The following is a 20,737-nucleotide window of genomic DNA, read 5'->3' on the forward strand; positions in this document are numbered from 1 at the left end:
TCCTTTATTCCCAGGTTTCGTTTTACAAGTTCACGTATCCCACAAAATACTTCGATGCTTTGTGGAACTTGTCAGTCAGAGCTTGAAGTCTTGTTCATAGAAGCCTCCCCAGGAATAATGGAACACAGTGGCCTCCCCCCCAAAAAAAAATGTCTGGGAGAAGAGAAGAGACAGGTTGGGATTCAAAGAAAATGAGCTTCATCTGACTTCCAGCAAGGAGGAGGCTGAAATGGGGTTGAAGTTTACTGCAAGCGTACCAGTGAAACAGCAGAACAAGTGTCCGATACTGTACAGTGGTACCTTGGTTTACAAACTTAATCCAGACGTCCTTTCTTAAACAGAAACCGTTCTTAAACCGAGGTGCGCTTTCCCTAATGAGGCCTCCCACCGCCGGTGCCCTTCCACCATTCAGATTCCGTTCTTAGACCGAGGTAAAGTTTGCAAACCGGGACACTACTTCCGGTTTTGCGGAGTTCGTCAACCGAATCGTTCTTAAACAGGACTGTTTTCAAACCGAGGTACCACTGTACTCGGGACGCGGGTGGCGCTGTGGGTTAAACCACAGAGCCTAGGACTTGCCAATCAGAAGGTCGGCGGTTTGAATCCCCGCGACGGGGTGAGCTCCCGTTGCTCGGTCCCTGTTCCTGCCAACCTAGCAGTTCAAAAGAACGTCAGAGTGCAAGTAGATAAATAGGTACCGCTCAGGAGGGAAGGTAAACAGCGTTTCTGTGTGCTGCTCTGATTCGCCAGAAGCGGCTTAGTCATGCTGGCCACATGACCCGGAAGCTGTACGCCTGCTCCCTTGGCCAATAAAATGAGATGAGCGCCGCAACCCCAAAGTCGGCCACGACTGGACCTAATGGTCAGGGGTCCCTTTACCTTTACCTTACCACTGTACTCATAGTTTCAGAAGGAAGGTGAAAAATTAAGGGGGCCCTGAGAAGCCTCCCCACTTTTTACCTCTGCACACCTATAGGCTCCCTATACATGGGCGTTGCCATGGGGTGGGGGGAGCAGCAGCCCCTCCTAGATCAAGTAAAACAATAGAAATACTTAACTAACTGGCCAATCATGTCAGTTCTGCTCCCCCTAACAAAGTCCTGTCCCCCCCAAAAAAAATACCAGGCTACGCCCAGGCACCCACACCTAGCCATGGGTTTCCTTTCCTATCTACCCCAAGAATTCAGCCTTTATTTTGATGTGTTTCAAACTGGAAAAACTATCCCAAGCATGAGAACTCAGTTTCTGTTCCACCTACATTGCTAAAAATCGCCAAGTAACCGGTCCCTAATTTATGCAGTTGACTCTGCTCATGGAAAACTCAGCAATGTTGCTTGCAGTAAACAAAAGCCCCCCCCCCTTGTCCCCTCATGGTAAAGCAAGAACAGGATTAACAACTCCAGATCATAGGGATTCTTCAAATAAGGGCCAACCCTGGACTCCAGGCATGCAGTTAAAAGCCTCTTTGCAGCAATGCATGGATTTTTAAGAATGCAAATTGTGCTAGGGCTGGGGCTGGGATCAGAGCAGGCAGGGAGGGACAAATTTAACCCTTTCCCCTTCTGCTTTGATTTCTTTACTTATTCATTTCAACAAAATTTATACACCGCATGATTGTAGCAAAACCTCTAAGCCGTTTACAATAAATATTAAAACTATCATTAAAAACAGTTGAAAACACTGGAAAACATGGAAAGATAATTAAAAATAACAGAAAAACAGATTAAAACATGTCAACATCAATGTGTCGGAATTTTGTTCTTGTTGTTTAGTCGTGTCCGACTCCTAAACAAAAGGATAGGCTTAGTTTTGAGAAGAATTCATTTTCCGAAGCTGGCATTTGCTTTCTTTTTTCTTATCTTTTCAAGAGGGGGGACTCTCACCGGCACCAATGGGAGAATCCCCCTTTCCCAATGCAAATGCTAGCTTCAGAAGAGTATTCAGAAGCACAGATGGAGAAGGAAGCCTTCTGTTCCCTCTCAAGGCCTTGTTCACCTTCCGCCCGGCAGCTGATTCAACTGGCATTCGGAAACACCAGCCTGCTAAGAGTTTACTCTCCCTCTCCTGTTGGCCCTGAGGGCCCACTTCATCCAAACAGCAGCTGCCATCACAATTTGGTACAAAAACTGTGGTCGGTGGAGGCCATCTTTCCCCGAGTGGTGAAAGCCATTCTCTTCCCCAAACGCATCCTTTTGAATTCTTCGGTGATCTCACTGATGGATCTTCCCTTTGTCTCTGGCAGGTACCTGTATATGAAGATCCCCACCACGAGGAGCACAACGAAGAAGAAGAGGAAGCAGAAGTGGCCAAGGACCTCCTGTAGAAAGGAAAACCAGGCACATGTGAGGTGCCTCAGTAGAGCCTCCTAGAAAGGAGAAAAACTTCTCCCTTTTCCTTATGGGGTAGTCCAGAGCCCATAGAGAGTCCTTAAGTGGGTTCCCTATCGGTAGGAGAACCAACCAGAGTACTGTATATCTGAAGGAGCGTATATCTGAAGGAGCGTCTCCACCCCCATCATTCTAACTGGACATTGAGTTCCAGCAGTGAGGGCCTTCTGGCGGTTCCCTCACTGTGAGAAGCCAAGTTACAGGGAACCAGGCAGAGGGCCTTCTCGGTAGTGGCGCCCTCCCTGTGGAACGCCCTCCCACCAGATGTCAAAGAGAACAACAACTAGCAGACTTTTAGAAGACATCTGAAGGCAGCCCTGTTTAGGGAAGCTTTTAATGTTTGATGTATTACAGTATTTTAATATTTTTTTGGAACCTGCCCAGAGTGGCGGGGTATAAATAAATTATTATTATTATTATTTGCTCTGTAAGACACACTTTTTCCCTCCTAAAAAGTAAGGGGAAATGTGTGTGCGTCTTATGGAGCGAATGCAGGCTGCGCGGCTATCCCAGAAGCCAGAACAGTGAGAGGGAGCACTGCGCAGTGCTCCCTCTTGCTGTTCTAGTTTCTGGCTTAGCCGCACGAAGCCTCTGCAGGGCACGGGGAGCCTTCATCCCGCTGCCCTGAGGAGGCTTCACGCAGCTATCCCTGGCTTTTGCGGGAGGTGGGGGAAGGGACAGAGCACGCGGCTCTGTCCCTTTCCCCACATCCCAGAAAGCCTGCAAGAGCCGCGCTCCCTTTAAAGAGCCGCGCGGAGCGTGTGTCCGGCTCTTGGGGGCTTTTCCCCAAGGAGGGAGAAGGGCAGCCCATCAGTGACAGCCTGCTGTTCTCCCTTCTTGGGGAAAAGCCTGCAAGCGCCGCACACAGGCTCCACGCGGCTCATGAAAGGGAGTGCTGAGCAGAGCCTGGGATGCATACAGGCTCTGTTCAGCGCCCCCTTTAAAGAATATTTTTTTCCTTGCATTTCCCCTCTGAAAACTAGGTGCGTCTTATGGTCAGGTGCATCTTGTGGAGCGAAAAATACGGTATATTGAGAAGCAAAGGAGCTAGTAAGCCTGATTTTTATTCAAGGAACTATTGCAACAGGGTCCCCACTCACCACACACAGGAGGGAGGAGAACCTGAACAATAACAGCAACTTAGCTTGTGTCATGAAGTAGAACAAGGAGACGCTTTGCGGCTGACTGGGCCTGTCAGGGTTTTGTTTGGCTCAGGCATGGGGATTTGCATGAAAACCAAGGGAGACCCAAACACACACACAGGAGAGCTGGTTGGCTGGCTGGGTGCACTGGGAAAATAAGCAAGGGGGATTGGCTATTTTGTGTCCTGCTTCAGGCAGCGAAATGCCTTGGGCAGACGTCGGGCAAAGGGGGCAACTCACCACAAGAAATGGAAACGTCATCCCGACCAGGAAGAGGCCCACCCAGCTGACTATTCCAATGATGGTCAATGCCGATGGCCTTACTGACTGGCCAAAAATCTCCATTATAACCGCGAAGATGGCACCAGCTGAAAGAGGAAATATGGAGGGTCTTTTGCAATTCAGATTTCTCTGTGGAGTTTGCCGACACAAAACTCTGACTAGAAGCCACTGGCAGAAACTGTTCCAAGACCATATAACTCTGGTCCTGAATGACCTACATTGGCTCCCAGTATGATTCTGAGCACAATTCAAAGTGTTGGTCTGACCTTTCAAGCCCAAATGGCCTCGGCCCAGTATACCTGAAGGAGTGTTTCCATCCCCATCATTCAGCCCGGACGCTGAGATCCAGCTCTGAGGGTTTTCTGGCGGTTCCCTCACTGAGAGAAGTGAGGTTACAGGGAACCAGGCAGAGGGCCTTCTCGGTAGTGGCGCCTGCCCTGTGGAACGCGCCCTCCGATCAGATGTCAAGGAAATAAACAACTATCTGACTTTCAGAAGACATCTGAAGGCAGCCCTGTTTAGGGAAGTTTTTAATGTTTGATGTTTTATACTTTATTTATTAATTATAATTATAATTATAATTATTCTGTTGGGAGCCACCAAGAGTGGCTGGGGAAACCCAGCCAGATGGGCAGGGTATAAATAATAAATTATTATCGTTATTTTTCTGGCTCCACCCCACCCTCTGCAAGCCCTTTTCCAGATCTACTCACATGGGCCCAGACCATAGGAGAGGGTGAACAAGAATATGAGGGCGATGCTGCCAAAGGAAATCCAGGGGAACTGGCCCTGGGAAGCAAGAAGGAAGGAAGGGAAGTCCTGTTAAAACAATTGTGATGCGCATGGGATTCTTCCAAAGAACATGTATTTTTCCCTCTCTCTCTCGCCCACGATGCTGCGAAGTCTTTTGCTATCCAAATGGTCCATGGGCACAGCAGATTTAGTAGCCATCACAATATAAAACCTGAGAGTCGGAAGGGACACCAAGGCTCATCTAGTCTAACCCCCTGCAATGCAGGAATCACAGGTAGCGAATCACTGACAAATGGCCACCCCCAGATGATCAGGAAGAGGAACTGAGGCTGGACTCTGCTCACCTGGAAAGAGAGGGCCAGGACAAGGAGCACCATAACTAGTCCCATCATTGCGAAGCCACCCCACAGGAGAACCCTCCGGCCAAAGCGGTCAACGAGGCAGCTCTGTGTGGTCAAAAAAAGGCAATCAGCACCATATTTTGAAAGGACATGAGAGTGCAGTCATACCTTGGAAGTTGAAGGGAATACATTCTGGAAGTCCCTTCGACTTCCAAAATGCTTGGAAACCAAAGCATGGCTTTTGATTGACTGAAGGAAGCTCCTGCAGCCAATCGGAAGCTGCGCCGGATGTTCGGCTTCCGAAAATCGTTCAAAAAGCAGAACACTCACTTCCGGGTTTTGATCCTTCAGGAGCCAATTTGTTTGGGAGCCAAGGCATTTGAGATCCAAGGTACGACTGTAGTTTATAGAAAGTGGATTTGTTGGGTATTATCTTGGAGTGGATGTGCTGAATATTTTCTTCATATGGCTGACGGATGAAGAATCAGAAGTTTTTTTCTGTTCCCCTCTTTCTTTCTTTCTTTCTTTCTTTCTTTCTTTCTTTCTTTCTCTCTCTCTCTCTCTCTTTCTCTTTCTTTCTTTCTTTCTTTCTTTCTTTCTTTCTTTCTTTCTTTCTTTCTTTCTTTCTTTCTTTCTTTTTTTCCCTTTCTTTCTCTCTCTCTCTCTCTTTCTCTCTTTCTCTCTCTTTCTCTCTTTCTCTTTCTTTTCTTTTTCCCTTTCCCCTTTCTCTCTTTCTCTCTCTCCTTTTCTGGTCTGCGTTTTTATTTGGATTAGCTTTTTAGCTTTGATTAAAAAAGAAAGACTCATGATACTAATTTTTGTATTTCTTTTTTTTCCAAATTTTGATAAAATGGATTTGGAAAACAAAGAAAGGGCATGAGACAAATTCCACTGAGTGTGTGGGGACTGCTCAGGATACCCTGCCCATGGAGAGAAAGGTGTCAGTGGGAAGTTTTTGCCGACTGCTTCCTGCTCCCAGGCCAGCCCAGGTAAAAAGGTAAAGAACCCCTGGACAGCTACCATATTTTTCGCTCTATAGGACGCACCGGACCATAGGATGCACCTTGTTTTGGAGGGGGAGAACAAGAAAAAAAAAATCTTCCCCTCTCTGCTCAGCGCCCCTTCAGCGAAGCGGCAGGAGAAACGGAGCCCCTTCCATTTCTCCTCCCGCTTGGCTGAAGGGGCGCTGCACAGCTCTCCCTCTCTGCTGAAGCCAGGAGAGTCTTGTTCTCCAGGCTTCAGGAAAGGAACCTGAAGCCTCCGGAGCGCAGTGGGAACTCGTGCTGCGCTCCGAAGGCTTCAGGCGGAGATCCCTGAAGCCTGGAGCGCTCCCTCTGTGCTTCGGAGGCTTCGCGTTGCTATCGCTGAAGCCAAGGAGCCTGTATTCGCTCCATACACATTTCCCCTTAATTTTTGGAGGGGGAAAAGTGCGTCCTATAGAGCAAAAAATATGTTAAGTCCAGTGAAAGGCGACTATGGGGTTCCATCTCACTTTTAGGCTGAGGGAGCTGGCATTTGTCCACAGACAGCATGACAAAACTGCTTCTGGCGCAATGGGACACCATGACGGAAACCAGAGCGCACGGAAACGCCATTTACCTTCCCGCTGCAGCGGTACCTATTTATTTACTCGCACTGGTATGTTTTCGAACTGCTAGGTTGGCAGGAGCTGGGTCAGAGAAACAGCGGCTCACCCCGTCGTGGGGATTCAAACCGCCGACCTTCTGATCAGCAAGCCCAAGAGGGTCAGTGGTTTAGACCACAGTGCCACCTGCATCCAGCCCAGGACCAGCTGACCACACACAAGCACCAGCTACTGAACCCGCCCTTCTTGCTCCCTCCAGCTCCTTCCCATTACAAAGGAGTCGGCTCTTCTGTTCCCACTCGCAAACCAGGCTGAACTTACGCATATGATCGTACCAACAAATTCGCAGCTGCCAACGCCGACTGCTACGTAAGGTATGAGGCTTTCCTCAATTTTGGCTGTGCGGAAAACTTCGAAGGCGTAGAAGTAGATCTGGAAAACAAAAACGAAACAAGGAATGTCCGAGGGACTGGTGCAAAAAGTTTTCAGGAGGAGGGAAAGAGGTGCAGGTTCAATCTCTTGGACGAAAGGGCTCCAACATTCCTGTCAAAAGCAGGCATTTTAAGGTCTCCCTACCTCAGGTGCTCTGAATTGCTGCAAGCGGCTTCCACATTATGCTGGATGTGATCTCGTTTTTGTTACGGTGCTGTTTTTACAAGCTGTTTTATGCCACTTTGTCTTTCAAAAGAGACGAAACCATGGTGCCCACCAAAATTTCTTGGGAATAGACAGAAGCGTGAGGGTCATGGCCACTGGCACCAGGAGGTTGGGGGAGCTCCACTGCAGCTCTCTTTCATCCTCCCTTCCACCTGAACCACCAGATTTTCTGCTGCCTGAGAAAAGGTGGAAGGATATCTGGGGGGAAAGTGTGGGAGTGGTGCATCCAAAATGCTATGGAAAGAGCTAATGCAACACAGAGCCTTGAGTTTTACTGACAGAGCAGCAGGAGTTATTTTACACTGCTATGCGCCTCAGAATTATTCTCTAAAGTGTCATAAGTCTGTCTGGACTCAGCTACACGCCGCAGATAAAATGTTTCAAATGTGTTGTAAAATGCAATGTACAAGATGGTGACAGTGAGCTAGGCCAAATTCAATGTATTTTTCAAAACTTTTTTAAAAAAGCATTTTCACAGCTTTTTAAAATATGTGTGTAGATTCCACCTCACTCTCATATATATGTATAACACATGCACACACACAGACTATATATATATATATATAGTGTGTGTGTGTGTGTGTGTGTGTGTGTGTATTGCGGTGCTCATCTTGCTTTATTGGCTGAGGGAGCCGGCGTACAGCTTCCAGGTCATGTGGCCAGCAGGACTAAGCTGCTTCTGGCGAACCAGAGCAGCGCATGGAAACGCTGTTTACCTTCCCGCCGGAGCGGTACCTATTTATCTACTTGCACTTTTGGGGGTGCTTTTGAACTGCTAGGTTGGCAGGAGCAGGAACCGAGCAACGGGAGCTCACCCCGTTGCGGGGATTCGAACCGCCGACCTATGTAAATATGTTTTCGTATACCAAGTAAAGTGATGTGTTATGTTTAAACTCTAAGCAGAGAATCTTGCACAGTCTTTTAAAAGGGGCTCGAATGTCCTGGGGGCAACTAAATATAAATAAAATCAAATATAAATATAAATGAAATATAAATATAAATAAATATAAATATAAATAAAATATAAATAAATATAAATAAATATAAATAAATAAATAAATATATAATTATAAATATATATAAATAAAATAAATATATATAAATAAAACCAAAAGATGGGAAGATTAATGGCTGGGTTATGATTATTTAAATGTTTTCTTAAAACAGCACCTTGCATGTGCACTTTAGGAAATGGGTGGAGAAAGTGTTTAAGTCCCCCAATCAATGTGTGGAAAGCCCCTAAGAGAGGTGGGGGGGTGGGGAGAAGAAGAAGAAGGAGAATAAGAAGAAGCAGGAGAAGAGGAAGAAAGAGTTTCCATTGCTTAGAGTTCCTGATGCAATTGAAGTGATTCTACTCAACGGCACTCAAGCCAGAGAGGTTCAGGGTGAAGATCAGCAGGACGCTGAGGCCCAGCGGCCACCGCACGGACTTCTCGCTCATCACTTCCAGGACACTCAGGTTCTTGGAGCTTCTCATGTCCTCCTTCTGCTTCACCATGTCCTCCAACTCAGCTTGGTGATGCCCTTCACCCCAGAGGTACTTCATGGCTTTGTGGGGGAGAGAGAGGGAGAGAAAGGGGGGGCAGAGTCCTTCAAAAACTGAGTTACTCAATTATCTGAACATTGGCTGAACAAAAAGATCAAAGTTTCAGTCATCATCAGAGAACGCATCCAGGGGCATCCAAATTACTATCATCCATTCAGAAGCTTGAAGGAGCTGTGGTGGACTTGTAAAAGGGTAAAAGCATATTGGGAAATGATTCATAATGAATTGAAAAAAATGTTTAAAAGTACTTTCCCTCCCAAACCCAGAGTCCTTCCTGTTGAGGATAATTCAGACTGAAATACCCAGGTGTCAAAAAAGGTTATTTATGTATGCTACCACTGCGGCTTCTGTTTAGTTAGCCCCAAAATGGAAAATGAGCAAGGTCCCAACCAAAGAAGAATGGCAACTTGAGCTGACAGAATATGCACAACTTGCAGACTTAACATATAGACAGTGGCGTAGCGTGGGGGGTGCAGGGGGGCCAGCCGCACCGGGCGCAACATCTGGGGGTTAGGATTAGGGGGCGCAAATCAACGGGTTAGGGGGGGCGCAAATCCACGGGTTAGGGGGCGCAAATTACTTGCCTTGCTGACAACCCACGCTACGCCACTGCATATAGAATAAGAAAACAAGAAGAACATGTGTTTAAAGAAGACTGGAAGGTGTTTATTGAATACAGTGGTACCTCAGGTTAAGTACTTAATTCGTTCCGGAGGTCCGTTCTTAACCTGAAACTGTTCTTAACCTGAAGCACCACTTTAGCTAATGGGACCTCCTGCTGCTGCTGCACCACCGGAGCACAATTTCTGTTCTCATCCTGAAGCAAAGTTCTTAACCCGAGGTAATATTTCTGGGTTAGTGGAGTCTGCAACCTGAAGCATATGTAACCCGAGGTACCACTGTATAGGGGAAATAACTGTGTACAACTGAAAACGCTGGCAGCACTAAGAAAAATTCAGCATCAAAATAAGTTTTGATGGATGCAGTAATGGAAAACTAAATAGTATAGTTTTTGTAAAATATGCAGGAATATAAGATATGAAAAATGAACCATGGAAAGAGAAGGGAAGTCATTAATATCTTAAGGATGTATAATGAGTATTTTAAATTGCAAAACAGAAAATTTAATAAAAATTACATTTTAAAAAAAGAAGAAGCAGCTCGACGGAGCTTATACCTGAAGGAGCGTCTCCACCCTCATCGTTCTGCCCGGACACTGAGGTCCAGCTCCAAGGGCCTTTTGGCGGTTCCCCCACTGTGAGAAGCAAGGTTACAAGGAACCAGGCAGAGGGCCTTCTCAGTAGTGGTGCGCACCTTGTAGAATGCCCTCCCATCAGATGTCAAGGAGATAGACAACTACATAACTTTTAGAAGACATCTGATGGTGGTCCTGTATTGGGAAATTTTAATTTTTTAAAAATATTTTGGTAGAAGCCACCCAGAGTGGCTGAGTCAACCCTATCTAAAGGGTGGCATATAAATAATAACATTACTAAGCCGCCCCTGAAAATAGGGGAATGTTAGTGACAGAACAAGAGGAACAACATTGCTTTGGCATCCCGCCCTGCCTAAAGAGGCCAGCTGGACAGAACTAAAGGAAGCAGATCAGGGGTTTTTAATCTGGGCAGCCCACCCTGCCCACATGTGATCAAACATCTAGACTTGCTCTGGTCTCCCAAACAGGTCTGGGGGTGGTTATTGTTATGTACTGAAGTTCTCACCCTGGGCCGGCAGGGGGGATACTGTAGATAGTTATGCAAATAAGGGATCGAAAGTGACGTTCAGTGATTGGATAGTTACAGAAAGTGGTTACTGTTGCATTGTAGTGGAGCTCTATATAAGCAGGCTGGCTGAACCTTTCAGTTCAGTTCTGTTCTGGCCTGTGAATAAACAAGAGCTGTCTGAAGAATCGCTGTGTCGTCTGATATGTTCACCCACAACGTAACAGTTATGAGACCTGGCTGTGCATGGGCAGAAGTCCTCTGGGGTAGGGCAGGTCTTACAGCCCCCTGTGGCAGAGAGTCGCTTACAGCAGCTCTGCGGTGGAGAACACTGCTAAAATCGCATATCAGAGGTGGGGCTGTGGCTCTTTTGGATTCCTAGTTTTAAAACCCTAGAATTTCTAAGATTGCCGTAAAAGTCAAACCGCTCCCTCGCCCCTAATTTCCACTGAGGCTGAATCAGCCTCCGACTTTTTCATGCAGAAGCCTCGGGTACCACTGATTTGTGTGTGGACGGGAACTTTTGGATGAAAAATAGGCAAACAACTAGAAATTTTGTGCAAGTTATGGCAGGGGCTTCTATTTTCCTCGCTGATTTATTTGGGCACACCTCTTGTGCTCAGGCAATGCAGGCTAGACGGCCACTTCCACCCCACCCAACTTGCTCATTACCTTTCAAGCAACCATCTTTGTCTCCCTTCTGGAGCAACAGGTATGGAGGGGACTCGGGGAAGAAGGGCAGGAGCAGCAGCTGGAACAGGGCTGGGATCCCACACAGAGCCAGGAGCAGAGGCCACAGCGACTCTGTGCCAAAGAGATCTCTGGGGACAACAGGCACAGAGAAAGCAGCCATTTAGGCTTCATCCAAGGTAGGAGGGCAGGTGTTTAGGGGACCTGGGAACCCCTGATTTCCTTCTTTTTTAAAAAAACAACAACAACACATCAATATTGTTGTTGTTAATTAAATTTGTATACCAGCCTATACTCACAGGTCTCAGAGCGGTTACAACATAAAATACATAATAAAAACAAAAACAACCCAATAAACCCGCTACCCAACACATTTTAAAAGCACATGCATTAAGGTAAAGGTAAAGGGACCCCTGACCATTAGGTCCAGTTGTGACTGACTCTGGGGTTGCGGCGCTCATCTTATTGGCTGAGGGAGCCGGTGTACAGCTTCTGGGTCATGTGGCCAGCATGACTAAGCCGCTTCTGGCGAACCAGAGCAGCGCATGGAAACACCATTTACCTTCCTGCCGGAGCGGTACCTATTTATCTACTTGCTCTTTGATGTGCTTTTGAACTGCTAGGTTGGCAGGAGCAGGGACCGAGGAAGGGGAGCTCACCCCGTCGTGGGGATTTGAACTGCCGACCTTCTGATAGGCAAGTCCTAGGTTTCTATGCTGCTTTTCATTCAAATGAATCGCTAAGCAGCTTACAAACAATAAATAACAACGGCATAATAGAACACCACAAATGCAGCACAAATCCAGTAGAACAATTAAGAAATCACCAGTTAGAAAAATCAGAGGCCCTGCCCCCGCCCGACCAACTCCCAGCACTTTGCTCAGCTGTGTTTGTCACAGAAACAGGTCTTTCCAATGTGTCTCTCTTTAAAAGAGGGGTAGGGAACCTCCAGCCCATGAGTCAATCTTGGCCCACTGGGGGCGGGGTCTAATTTGGCCCATGAGGTCATTATCCCCCAAACCACACCCACCAGCTGACATCACTGCGTGAGGTCAGCTGAAGCGCAGAGTTGAACGCTGCTGGGTGCTGCTTTGCCAGCGCATTCCCTGCAGGGTAAGGAGTGAGTTTCTAACAAGAAGAAGAAGAAGAAGAGTTTGGATTTGATATCCCGCCTTTCACTCCCTTTAAGGAGTCTCAAAGTGGCTAACATTCTCCTTTCCCTTGCTCCCCCAGAACAAACACTCTGTGAGGTGAGTGGGGCTGAGAGACTTCAGAGAAGTGTGACTGGCCCAAGGTCACCCAGCAGTTGCATGTGGAGGAGCAGAGACGCGAACCCGGTTCACCAGATTACGAGACTACCGCTCTTAACCACTACACCACACTGGCTCTCGACAAGCCTAAGGAATTGTACGTAGTTGTCCCTTGCCCCCTTTAAGCTTCCTGGCATTACTCCACCACCTTGCTCCCATCAGGAGAAACCCCAAAGTGTCTTTGGCCCAGCAGATGGGAGGGAGCCAGCAGGCAAATCTCTCTTACCTGGTCCAGAGTTAGAGAGGAAAGGGAGGGCATGGCATAAACAAAGCTGTCAACTGCTCCCCTTTTTTAAGGGAAATTCCCTTATTCCAAATAGGATTCTTCGCAAGAAAAGGGAAAAGTTGACAGCTATGGGCACAAACAAGAATGAAAGGTGTGTAGCTCACCTACCTCCCCAAGGCTGTTGGGGACGACACAATCATTACAGTGGTCAGCACAAAATAGACACATAAACCATTAAAAATGACAAGATCAGTCCAAGTGGAAATAAGGAGAGAATGCAATTGGTCAGCAAATTGAGGAAAACATTCTGACAGATGAAGAACAACACTTGATCGTCTCAACTGCAAAATGGATCCAAGTGGGAAGAAAGTAGAAAAGGAGGGAAGGATAAACAAACACGGTTGTCTGCCATGCCATCAGTTTAACTTACCTTAAGCCCATAATTTGTCCAAAAGCTTTTCCTAGCGAAAAAAACACAGAGCAGGTGGCAGTGGCAAAACCTCTGAATTCCTTGGGTGCAATTTCTCCAACGTACGGTCCATTGGTGTTCAGGGAAATACCTTCAGTGAGAAGGAAAAGGTACGTTACAGAAAGATTTAGTGATGTCTCTGAGATCGTACCACAATGTTCCACCACCCACAAAAGCCACCACTTGGAGCTGCCTGTGTCAGCCTGGGCCACATGATGGGGAGGGGGAGCAAGCTGGAAGGAGAGCCCCTTCTGAAATGGGCCACCTGCAAGCTGGTAACAACATACCCCCAGATCTCCAGATGACCTCTCACAGTGGCTTTCTATTAGGGATCATGATGGGCAGTGCCAGATTACCAAACAGACAGTAGGAAGCAGCCTATGGGCCCCATACCTTTTAGGGGCCAGATAACAAAAAATTAAAATAATATTGATTTGATCTTGAAAGAAAATTACAAAAAAAGTATTCGGAGATAATTTGCGATATTTCAACTGCCTATCAAAAAAACTAAGATCATGGCCACTGGGCCCAACACTTCCTGGCAAATAGAAGGGGAAGAAATGGAGGCAGCGAGAGATTTTACTTTCTTGGGCTCCATGATCACTGCAGATGGTGACAGCAGCCACGAAATTAAAAGATGCCTGCTTCTTGGGAGGAAAGCAATGACAAACCTAGACAGCATCTTAAAAAGCAGAGGCATCACCTTGCCAACAAAGGTCCGTATAGTAAAAGCTATGGTTTTCCCAGTAGTGATGTATGGAAGTGAGAGCTGGACCATAAAGAAGGCTGATCGCCGAAGAATTGATGCTTTTGAATTATGGTGCTGGAGGAGACTCCTGAGAGTCCCATGGTCTGCAAGAAGATCAAACCTATCCATTCTGAAGGAAATCAGCCCTGAGTGCTCACTGGAAGGACAGGTCCTGAAGCTGAGGCTCCAATACTTTGGCCACCTCATGAGAAGAGAAGACTCCCTGGAAAAGACCCTGATGTTGGGAAAGATGGAGGGCACAAGGAGAAGGGGACGACAGAGAACGAGATGGTTGGACAGTGTTCTCGAAGCTACCAGCATGAGTTTGACCAAACTGCGGGAGGCAGTGGAAGACAGGAGTGCCTGGCGTGCTCTGGTCCATGGGGTCACGAAGAGTCGGACACGACTAAACAACTAAACAACAACAACAGGGACTGCCTCCAAAGGGTTTAATCGGGCAGTGATGATGGGACCTTGACAGGCAAGACAGGAGTGTCCAGCAGACATCCTCCAGCTGGACCCAAGCCAGGGACCATCTTTGTCAGGCAGCCCAGAAGGACACCATTGCTGAGCAGGTCAAAATTTGCTAAGAGCTCCAGCAGAACCAACAGGGAGACAACCCCCCACCCTGTGTTTCCAGTTCCCACGTCATCTACCCAGTGGCCAAATACATCTCTGTCTGAAAACTGGAAACAGGATGAAATGGGTTCAGAAGAACAACATATTCCTCTCACAAGGCTTTCATCCCTTTCAAGACCCGCTTGGGTGGATGTCTTTATGTGTGAGTGAGCTCACACACCCCAAGATCAGGCCCACAAACTGAGATGGATCCAGGACAACGTGAGAAGGACCTCCTTCTCTCCCTGCTGCTGCCACTAAGGGCCCATGGTTGGGTTCGGCTGTCACTCTTGCATCCAAATCTGAGCTGCTTTATTTGCAAAGTGTGAAGCTTAAACTGACCTTTGATGATTCATCCTTAGCTGCAGAGGGTCCTTGATGCGGTAAGCTACTACACTTGCAGGACTCTGTGCCAATGCAACAACGGTGGGACAGTGAAATGCCTTTGCCTCCCTCACTGCCACAGTGGAGGCCAGGGCCAGCTCAAGACATTTTGCTGCCCGAGGCAAAGGACAAGATGGCCACTTCCCCAAAGGCACACACAGAAGCCAATTGGACTGGTAGTTGAATTTTACTCCAACATGGGTGAAAGAACTGTGTCTTCCACCACACTTGAGGACACTCGCAATTCTGGCCACTCCCTGTACCTCAGCATCTGCTGCCTGAGGCAGCTACCTCATGCTAGGGCTGGCCCTGGCAGAGGCCTAAACTGGGGTTCTGGCCTGCTCTCGGTTGTGTTTGACCAGAGTTTTCCTCTACGCTGAAACTAGCCATCATTGCTCCGGTTGCATTCATGGATTTGGCCCCACCCAAGACTCAAAATGTCAGAGGTCTCCTACCTGCAGTGAAGCCATAGAGGAAACGGCTTATCAGGATCATTTCGAAAGAGTCAGCCATCTTACTGAAGCCGACGAGGAGGGCGGCAGCGATGGTGACAATATCGTTGAACAGCAGCGTTTTCTTTCTGGAACGGACAACATCCCGGGGTGAAGAAGAGGCTTTTGCCCGCCCCTTTGTCCCCAACTGAAGAAGCAAAACCCCTGACTTTCCTCTTGCCAAATGAAACATGGCAAATAAGGGATTCAAAGCACATGATTCACAAAATGATGTTGGCGTCACAAGAGTGACATACTTCTTTTTTTTAAAGGACTATTTCTGTATTTTATTGCTTAGAGTTAGAATCATAGAATCATAGAATTGATCCCGAGATGATTCCAGGAGGATAACAATAACAACAATAATAAATGTATTATTATTGTTGTTGTTATTGTTGTTGTTAAATTTTTTATACTTTTATTTTGCTTTAAACAAATACAGATAAATATAAACAACCAAAATTACAAAAGAAATATCCTTAATAATAATAATAATAATAATAATAATAATGAAAAAAGCTAAAAAACTACAAAAAATAAAAGTACATGGCATAGAACATAAGCCATTATGGGAAAGAAAAAAGAAAAAGGAAAGGAGGTGGAAGGGGGGGGGGAGGAAAAAGAAAAAAAATAGGAAGATGAGCCAAAACACAAGAAGGCTCATCTATTGTATGCTTCCATCAAGGTCACAACAGATCATTATTCTTATCAATTCTCTCTTTCTGCATTCCATAGAATCCCTCATCTTGGTAATTGGGAACATTTCCCTATGTGGTATCTTCCTAAACATAACCAGGTCTTTCTTATTAGATAATTATTCCCCTAGATAATTATTTAAACATTCCCATTCTTCTTTCACCATCTTTTTAGGTTTATCTCTTATTGCATCTGTCAGCTTCGCGAGCTCCAAGTAATCGTACAATTTGACTACCCATTCATCTTGACATACTTGATTAATGCCCATATTGACATACTTTGTTAATGCCCACAACGGGGTGGGGGGCACCAGGGCCCCCTGGTAAGGAAGGGGCTTACTTTCCATATTGGGTGGTCACGTGCCCACTGGACAGGTTGCCTAGCATCCCACCGAGGCAGAAAATGGAGACGACTGCAGACCACAGGAAGGTGAGCGTTTCGTGGTGAAGGGCAGAGCCATACCGCTTGACCCATGTCTGGTTGATAAACGTCTTGATGTACTGGGAAGGGAATGATAATAATAATAATAATAATAATAATAATAATAATTTAAAAATTAAAGAAGACATTAACTCCAGCACCCACCCGCTATGTATCTCTTATATTGAAAGCTCTTGGTTTTGTGTGTGTGTGTGTGTGTGTGTGTGTGTGTGTGTGTATTTCTTGGTTTACAAGAGAGGATGCACATTCACAGGTATATACCTCCACATGTGGTGGGAATGTCCTAAAATCCAACTATTTTGGACATCAATCATACAAGAAATATGCAAAATAACCAGTGCTTTTTTCTGGAGGGACGCATACCCTTCAACATTTTGTGAATCTAAGTTTGGCCTCATTGAGGGGCAGTATTTCAATATGAGTAGGAAAATGAGAGTATCCCTTAACCTTTTTAAAAAAGAATAAAAGCACTGCAAATAACTAAGCAAGTACAAGAAATCACCCCAGAACTGGCCCTACTAAACATCTAACGAGACAATACTCCCTACTCACATCACAAAGAGCTCATAACCCACCTACTCTCAGCAGCCAGAAGCATCATAGCCAGACACTGGTAGCATATTTTTTCAACAAACCACATTATTTTCCAGACAGCAGCCCCTGCTCTGCCCTGCCTTGTTTACAAACCTTCATTTCCTCCGTTGGTATGAAAGGAGATGGTTTGGATTCAGGGTACAACCTTCTCCAGATGACAAAACTGGAGAAATCCTGACCCTCGGACACACCTGAGCCAATCAGCAGGAGCCAACTAGCTCTTTTGGCCCCTCCCCCTGGTGGCAACCCGTGTGACCCAATTCCTCCGCCATGCCTGTATCTCCACCTGAACCACCGCTGAGATGATACTGCTGCCCGTCCTGACATTGTGGGCACCAGCTAAGCGGGTGGAGAAGAGGTCCCAGGCACAGCTGCCCCTCACTCACCCCTTGAAAATGGGGGCTAGCACCCTCAGGGGCAACCCCACCACCCATTTGTCAGGGGATATCCCCACACCCTGCAAAGCCATCTGTGCTGGTCCCGAGGGTTAACCGTGCGGTGAGGTCCGAGTCCACTCCAAGGTTGAGGGTGCAGTACGGAAAGCTGAAGCTGGGTCCAAGGCAGGGAGTCGGGTGAGGTCAGGAACTCTGGCAGAGGCAAGACGGGATGCAGGCAGGAACAGGCTACCAACAATGTTGCTCTGGTAACCTGGGACTGGGGTTGGCTGGCTTTTATCTGCCCCAAGGCATAGGGCGGCCCTGGTCCACAGGTGACTCGCGTCTCCTGGCCTGGAGGCGAGCACTCCTCCTGCGGGAACTTAGTTCCCTCTGCCTCTCTGCCCTAAGCCTCTGCAGCTCAGGAGAGGCCGGAGGGTTACCGGACCCAGAGGCAACCTCAGCTTCCCCTGACAGGGCTGAGAGTGGAGCACCTGCAGGCAATGGGTCCTCCATCACCTCAGGAGCCAGAGCAGACTCAGCTGGTGCCTGAGGATCCAGCACAGGTGAGGACCCTTCAGGCTCAAGCTCCAGCCCTGGCTTAGCTGGTTCTGGAGGCGGGGAATCCTGTGCAGGCTGGGATTCCTCAGGTTCAGCCTCCGAGTCAGAATCCCAGGCCATCACACCATGTTTCGTACGTGCAGAGAGCCTGTGAAGCCAAATAATTTACCTAAACACCACAAAGCTGTTCTCTTTTTGTATCAGCTGAGGCCACCGTCGGACGAGACCCCTCGAGGCTATCGCCAACCCGCATGTGAGAGGGATAAGGTTCAACTATGATCCCCTTTGCTTACCTGCGAGGGATAGCTGATCACGGAGATCTGGAAGCCAATCAGGAAGGTTCCTCCCATCCCCACCACAAAGATCATTTGGAACACTCGCTGGTACCGAATCTGCCAAGAGAAAACACCGCCGTCTGGGCCACGTCCTCGCCTCCCTTCTGCAGCCACCATCCAAGAGATGGCGAGGGCTGGTCCAGCACCCAATGCCCTATGATGAGGCAGGGAAGGAGTCAAGTGAGAGGACAAGGGGGACAACAGGAGAACCAGGTGTGACCCTGACGCCTCAGCCAGGTGTTATGAACCCACTTGAGAAGTGACTGACCGCCTCAGATGGGAAACAATTGTTCTCCCCTCCATGGTATTCATATAAAGCCAGGGGTCAGCAAACCTTTTTCAGCAGGGGGCCAGTCTACTGTTCCTCAGACCTTGTGGGGGGGCTGGACTATATTTTGGAAGGGGGGATAGGAACGAATTCCTATGCCCTACAAATAACACAGAGATGCATTTTAAATAAAAGGACACATTCTACTCATGTAAAAACACACTGATTCCTGGACTGTCTGTGGGCCGGATTGAGAAGGCGATTGGGCGGATCCAGCCCCCAGGTCTTAGTTTGCCTACCCGTGATTTAAAGCGGCTTCCCCCAAAGAATCCTGGCTACAATTCCTAGCATCCTTAACAAACTACAGGTCCCAGCATACTTTGTGTGTGGGGTGTAATATCCTGCCCTGAAGCAGAGAGAGAAAGAGAAGGGGATTGCAGAGGAGATGTCGTGTCCCCCCCCCCCCAGATTGGTGAGGGAGAAGAGCAGGTCTTCCAGGGGCTGGGGTGGGACATCCCAGAGGTGGGGTCCTCAGCTAGGAGTAAATAAAGAGTACTGAGTCTCTTTCCTCGGCAGGCTGAAGTGCCCGATACTCACCAAGTCAGAGAAGACACGGGCTGCCATTTTCTGCAGGAAAAGTTGTTGCTCTGTCCCCGGTCGTTTGTCAGGTGGGCTGAGAGCGCTCTAGGCTTTCCTTGACCAACAGCCCAACGCAGGACAGTGAGGTAGCAAGGAAGAGTGGGACTGCAGCCCAAGGTATTTCGAGGATTTCAGTGACTTTTGACCCATCAGCAAGTTGTCCCCGGTTAACTATTCCAAGAAGAAACCGAGCCAGCCCTAAGTCATCATGAAGTCAGCTTTCTTTTGGATTGACACAGCGCCATGGCCTGATAACTAGGGCAGGACACAGAGGATTTCACCTTTGCCTTGCTTGCATACTGACCAGGCCTCTGCCCCATATCTGCCACATCAGGGGCTTATTTTGCAATAGGGAGAGAAGGAAAAGCAATGGATGTCACCACCTGCAGTTGTTCCACCTAGCATCTCCTCCAACGTTTCTCCAGTGAAAACAGGGACGTCCTATCCCATAATAACAACAATAGTAATTTTATTATTTATATCCCACCCGTCTGACTGGGTTGTCCCAGCCACTCTGGGCAGCTTCCAACCTACATAAAAACATATGAAAACAGGGAAGTCCTAATGAAAAGCGGGACATTCCAGTATCAAATCAGAAACAGGGATGGCTTCTGTAAATCCGGGACTATCCCTGGAAAACAGAGAAACTTGGAGGATCTGGGATCCCAAGGCTCATGAAGGCAGGATCAGGGATAGAGCCCAGTAGATTTTTGTGTGACATTTTGCAGATGCTGTAGTCTCCAGATCCATGTTCCTAGTCATGGGTGAGAACAACACGGGCAGAAGAAGAAAGATACCTTTGGCCCCTGAAGATGCTGAAGGCCTGGGAAAGGAACCTGAGAGCTTGATGGTAGTGACAGCTGCAGACCCCACACTGAGCAGCCGGACCCCAAATACTTTTTTGAAACAGATAGAGGTGCCGTGTAGGAATGGGCCAGGCCTGCAGAGTGTCATTTGCCAAAACAAGTAAGTCCTGTGTAAATGAGCAGAGTGTATCTTTTGTGAGAGCCAGTGTGGTGTAGTGGTTAAGAGTGGTGGACTCGTAATCTGGTGAACCGGGTTCGCTTCCCTGCTCCTCCACATGTAGCTGCTGGGTGACCTTGGGCTAGTCACACTTCTCTGAAGTCTCTCAGCCCCACTCACCTCACAGAGTGTTTGTTGTGGGGGAGGAAGGGAAAGGAGATTGTGAGCCGCTTTGAGACTCCTTCGGGTAGTGATAAAGTGGGATATCAAAACCAAAGTTGATGGCTTTGGATCTCTGCGTGAGATGACCCCGTTCCAAGAATGGCTTTTACTCACCCTGGTGATGTTTGGCTGCTGTGGGGTGCCAGCACAGGCTCCTCCGGCCCTTTAGCAAAACACAGGCCATAATGGGGTCTTTGTAGAGAGAGAGGGAGGATTGGAAAGCCCCAAGAGTCCTGCTCCACTCAGACACCAGGCGGCTGAGCCAACCCTACAGCCCATTTTCGGGAGTGGTTG

At 47.7% G+C, this 20,737-nt stretch overlaps 1 protein-coding gene across 3 annotated transcripts; it reads right to left on the reverse strand.

Annotated features, from left to right (window-relative positions):
- LOC310694897 (solute carrier family 2, facilitated glucose transporter member 11-like) lies at positions 1–19,578 on the reverse strand. Of its 3 annotated transcripts, none has more exons than XM_083478714.1 (12): positions 19,217–19,578; positions 18,310–18,408; positions 16,386–16,546; positions 15,315–15,439; positions 13,071–13,200; positions 11,087–11,235; positions 8,508–8,695; positions 6,812–6,922; positions 4,909–5,010; positions 4,525–4,600; positions 3,770–3,897; positions 1–2,317 (listed from the first exon to the last, which is right to left on the reverse strand). In XM_083478714.1, the coding sequence occupies exons 1-12, from the start codon at positions 19,241–19,243 to the stop codon at positions 2,108–2,110; spliced, it is 1,506 nt and encodes a 501-aa protein (XP_083334840.1). In that variant the 5' UTR covers positions 19,244–19,578; the 3' UTR covers positions 1–2,107. The 3 variants fall into 3 exon arrangements, with proteins under 3 accessions (XP_083334840.1, XP_083334839.1, XP_083334841.1); XM_083478713.1 differs by having other exon boundaries at positions 18,310–18,505; positions 19,217–19,248; XM_083478715.1 differs by lacking the exons at positions 18,310–18,408; positions 19,217–19,578 and adding an exon at positions 17,175–17,336.
- Positions 19,579–20,737: the final 1,159 nt, after the last annotated feature.

Source organism: Podarcis liolepis (genome assembly GCF_965112155.1).
Source record: "Podarcis liolepis genome assembly, chromosome: 15".
Lineage (NCBI taxonomy): Eukaryota > Metazoa > Chordata > Lepidosauria > Squamata > Lacertidae > Podarcis > Podarcis liolepis.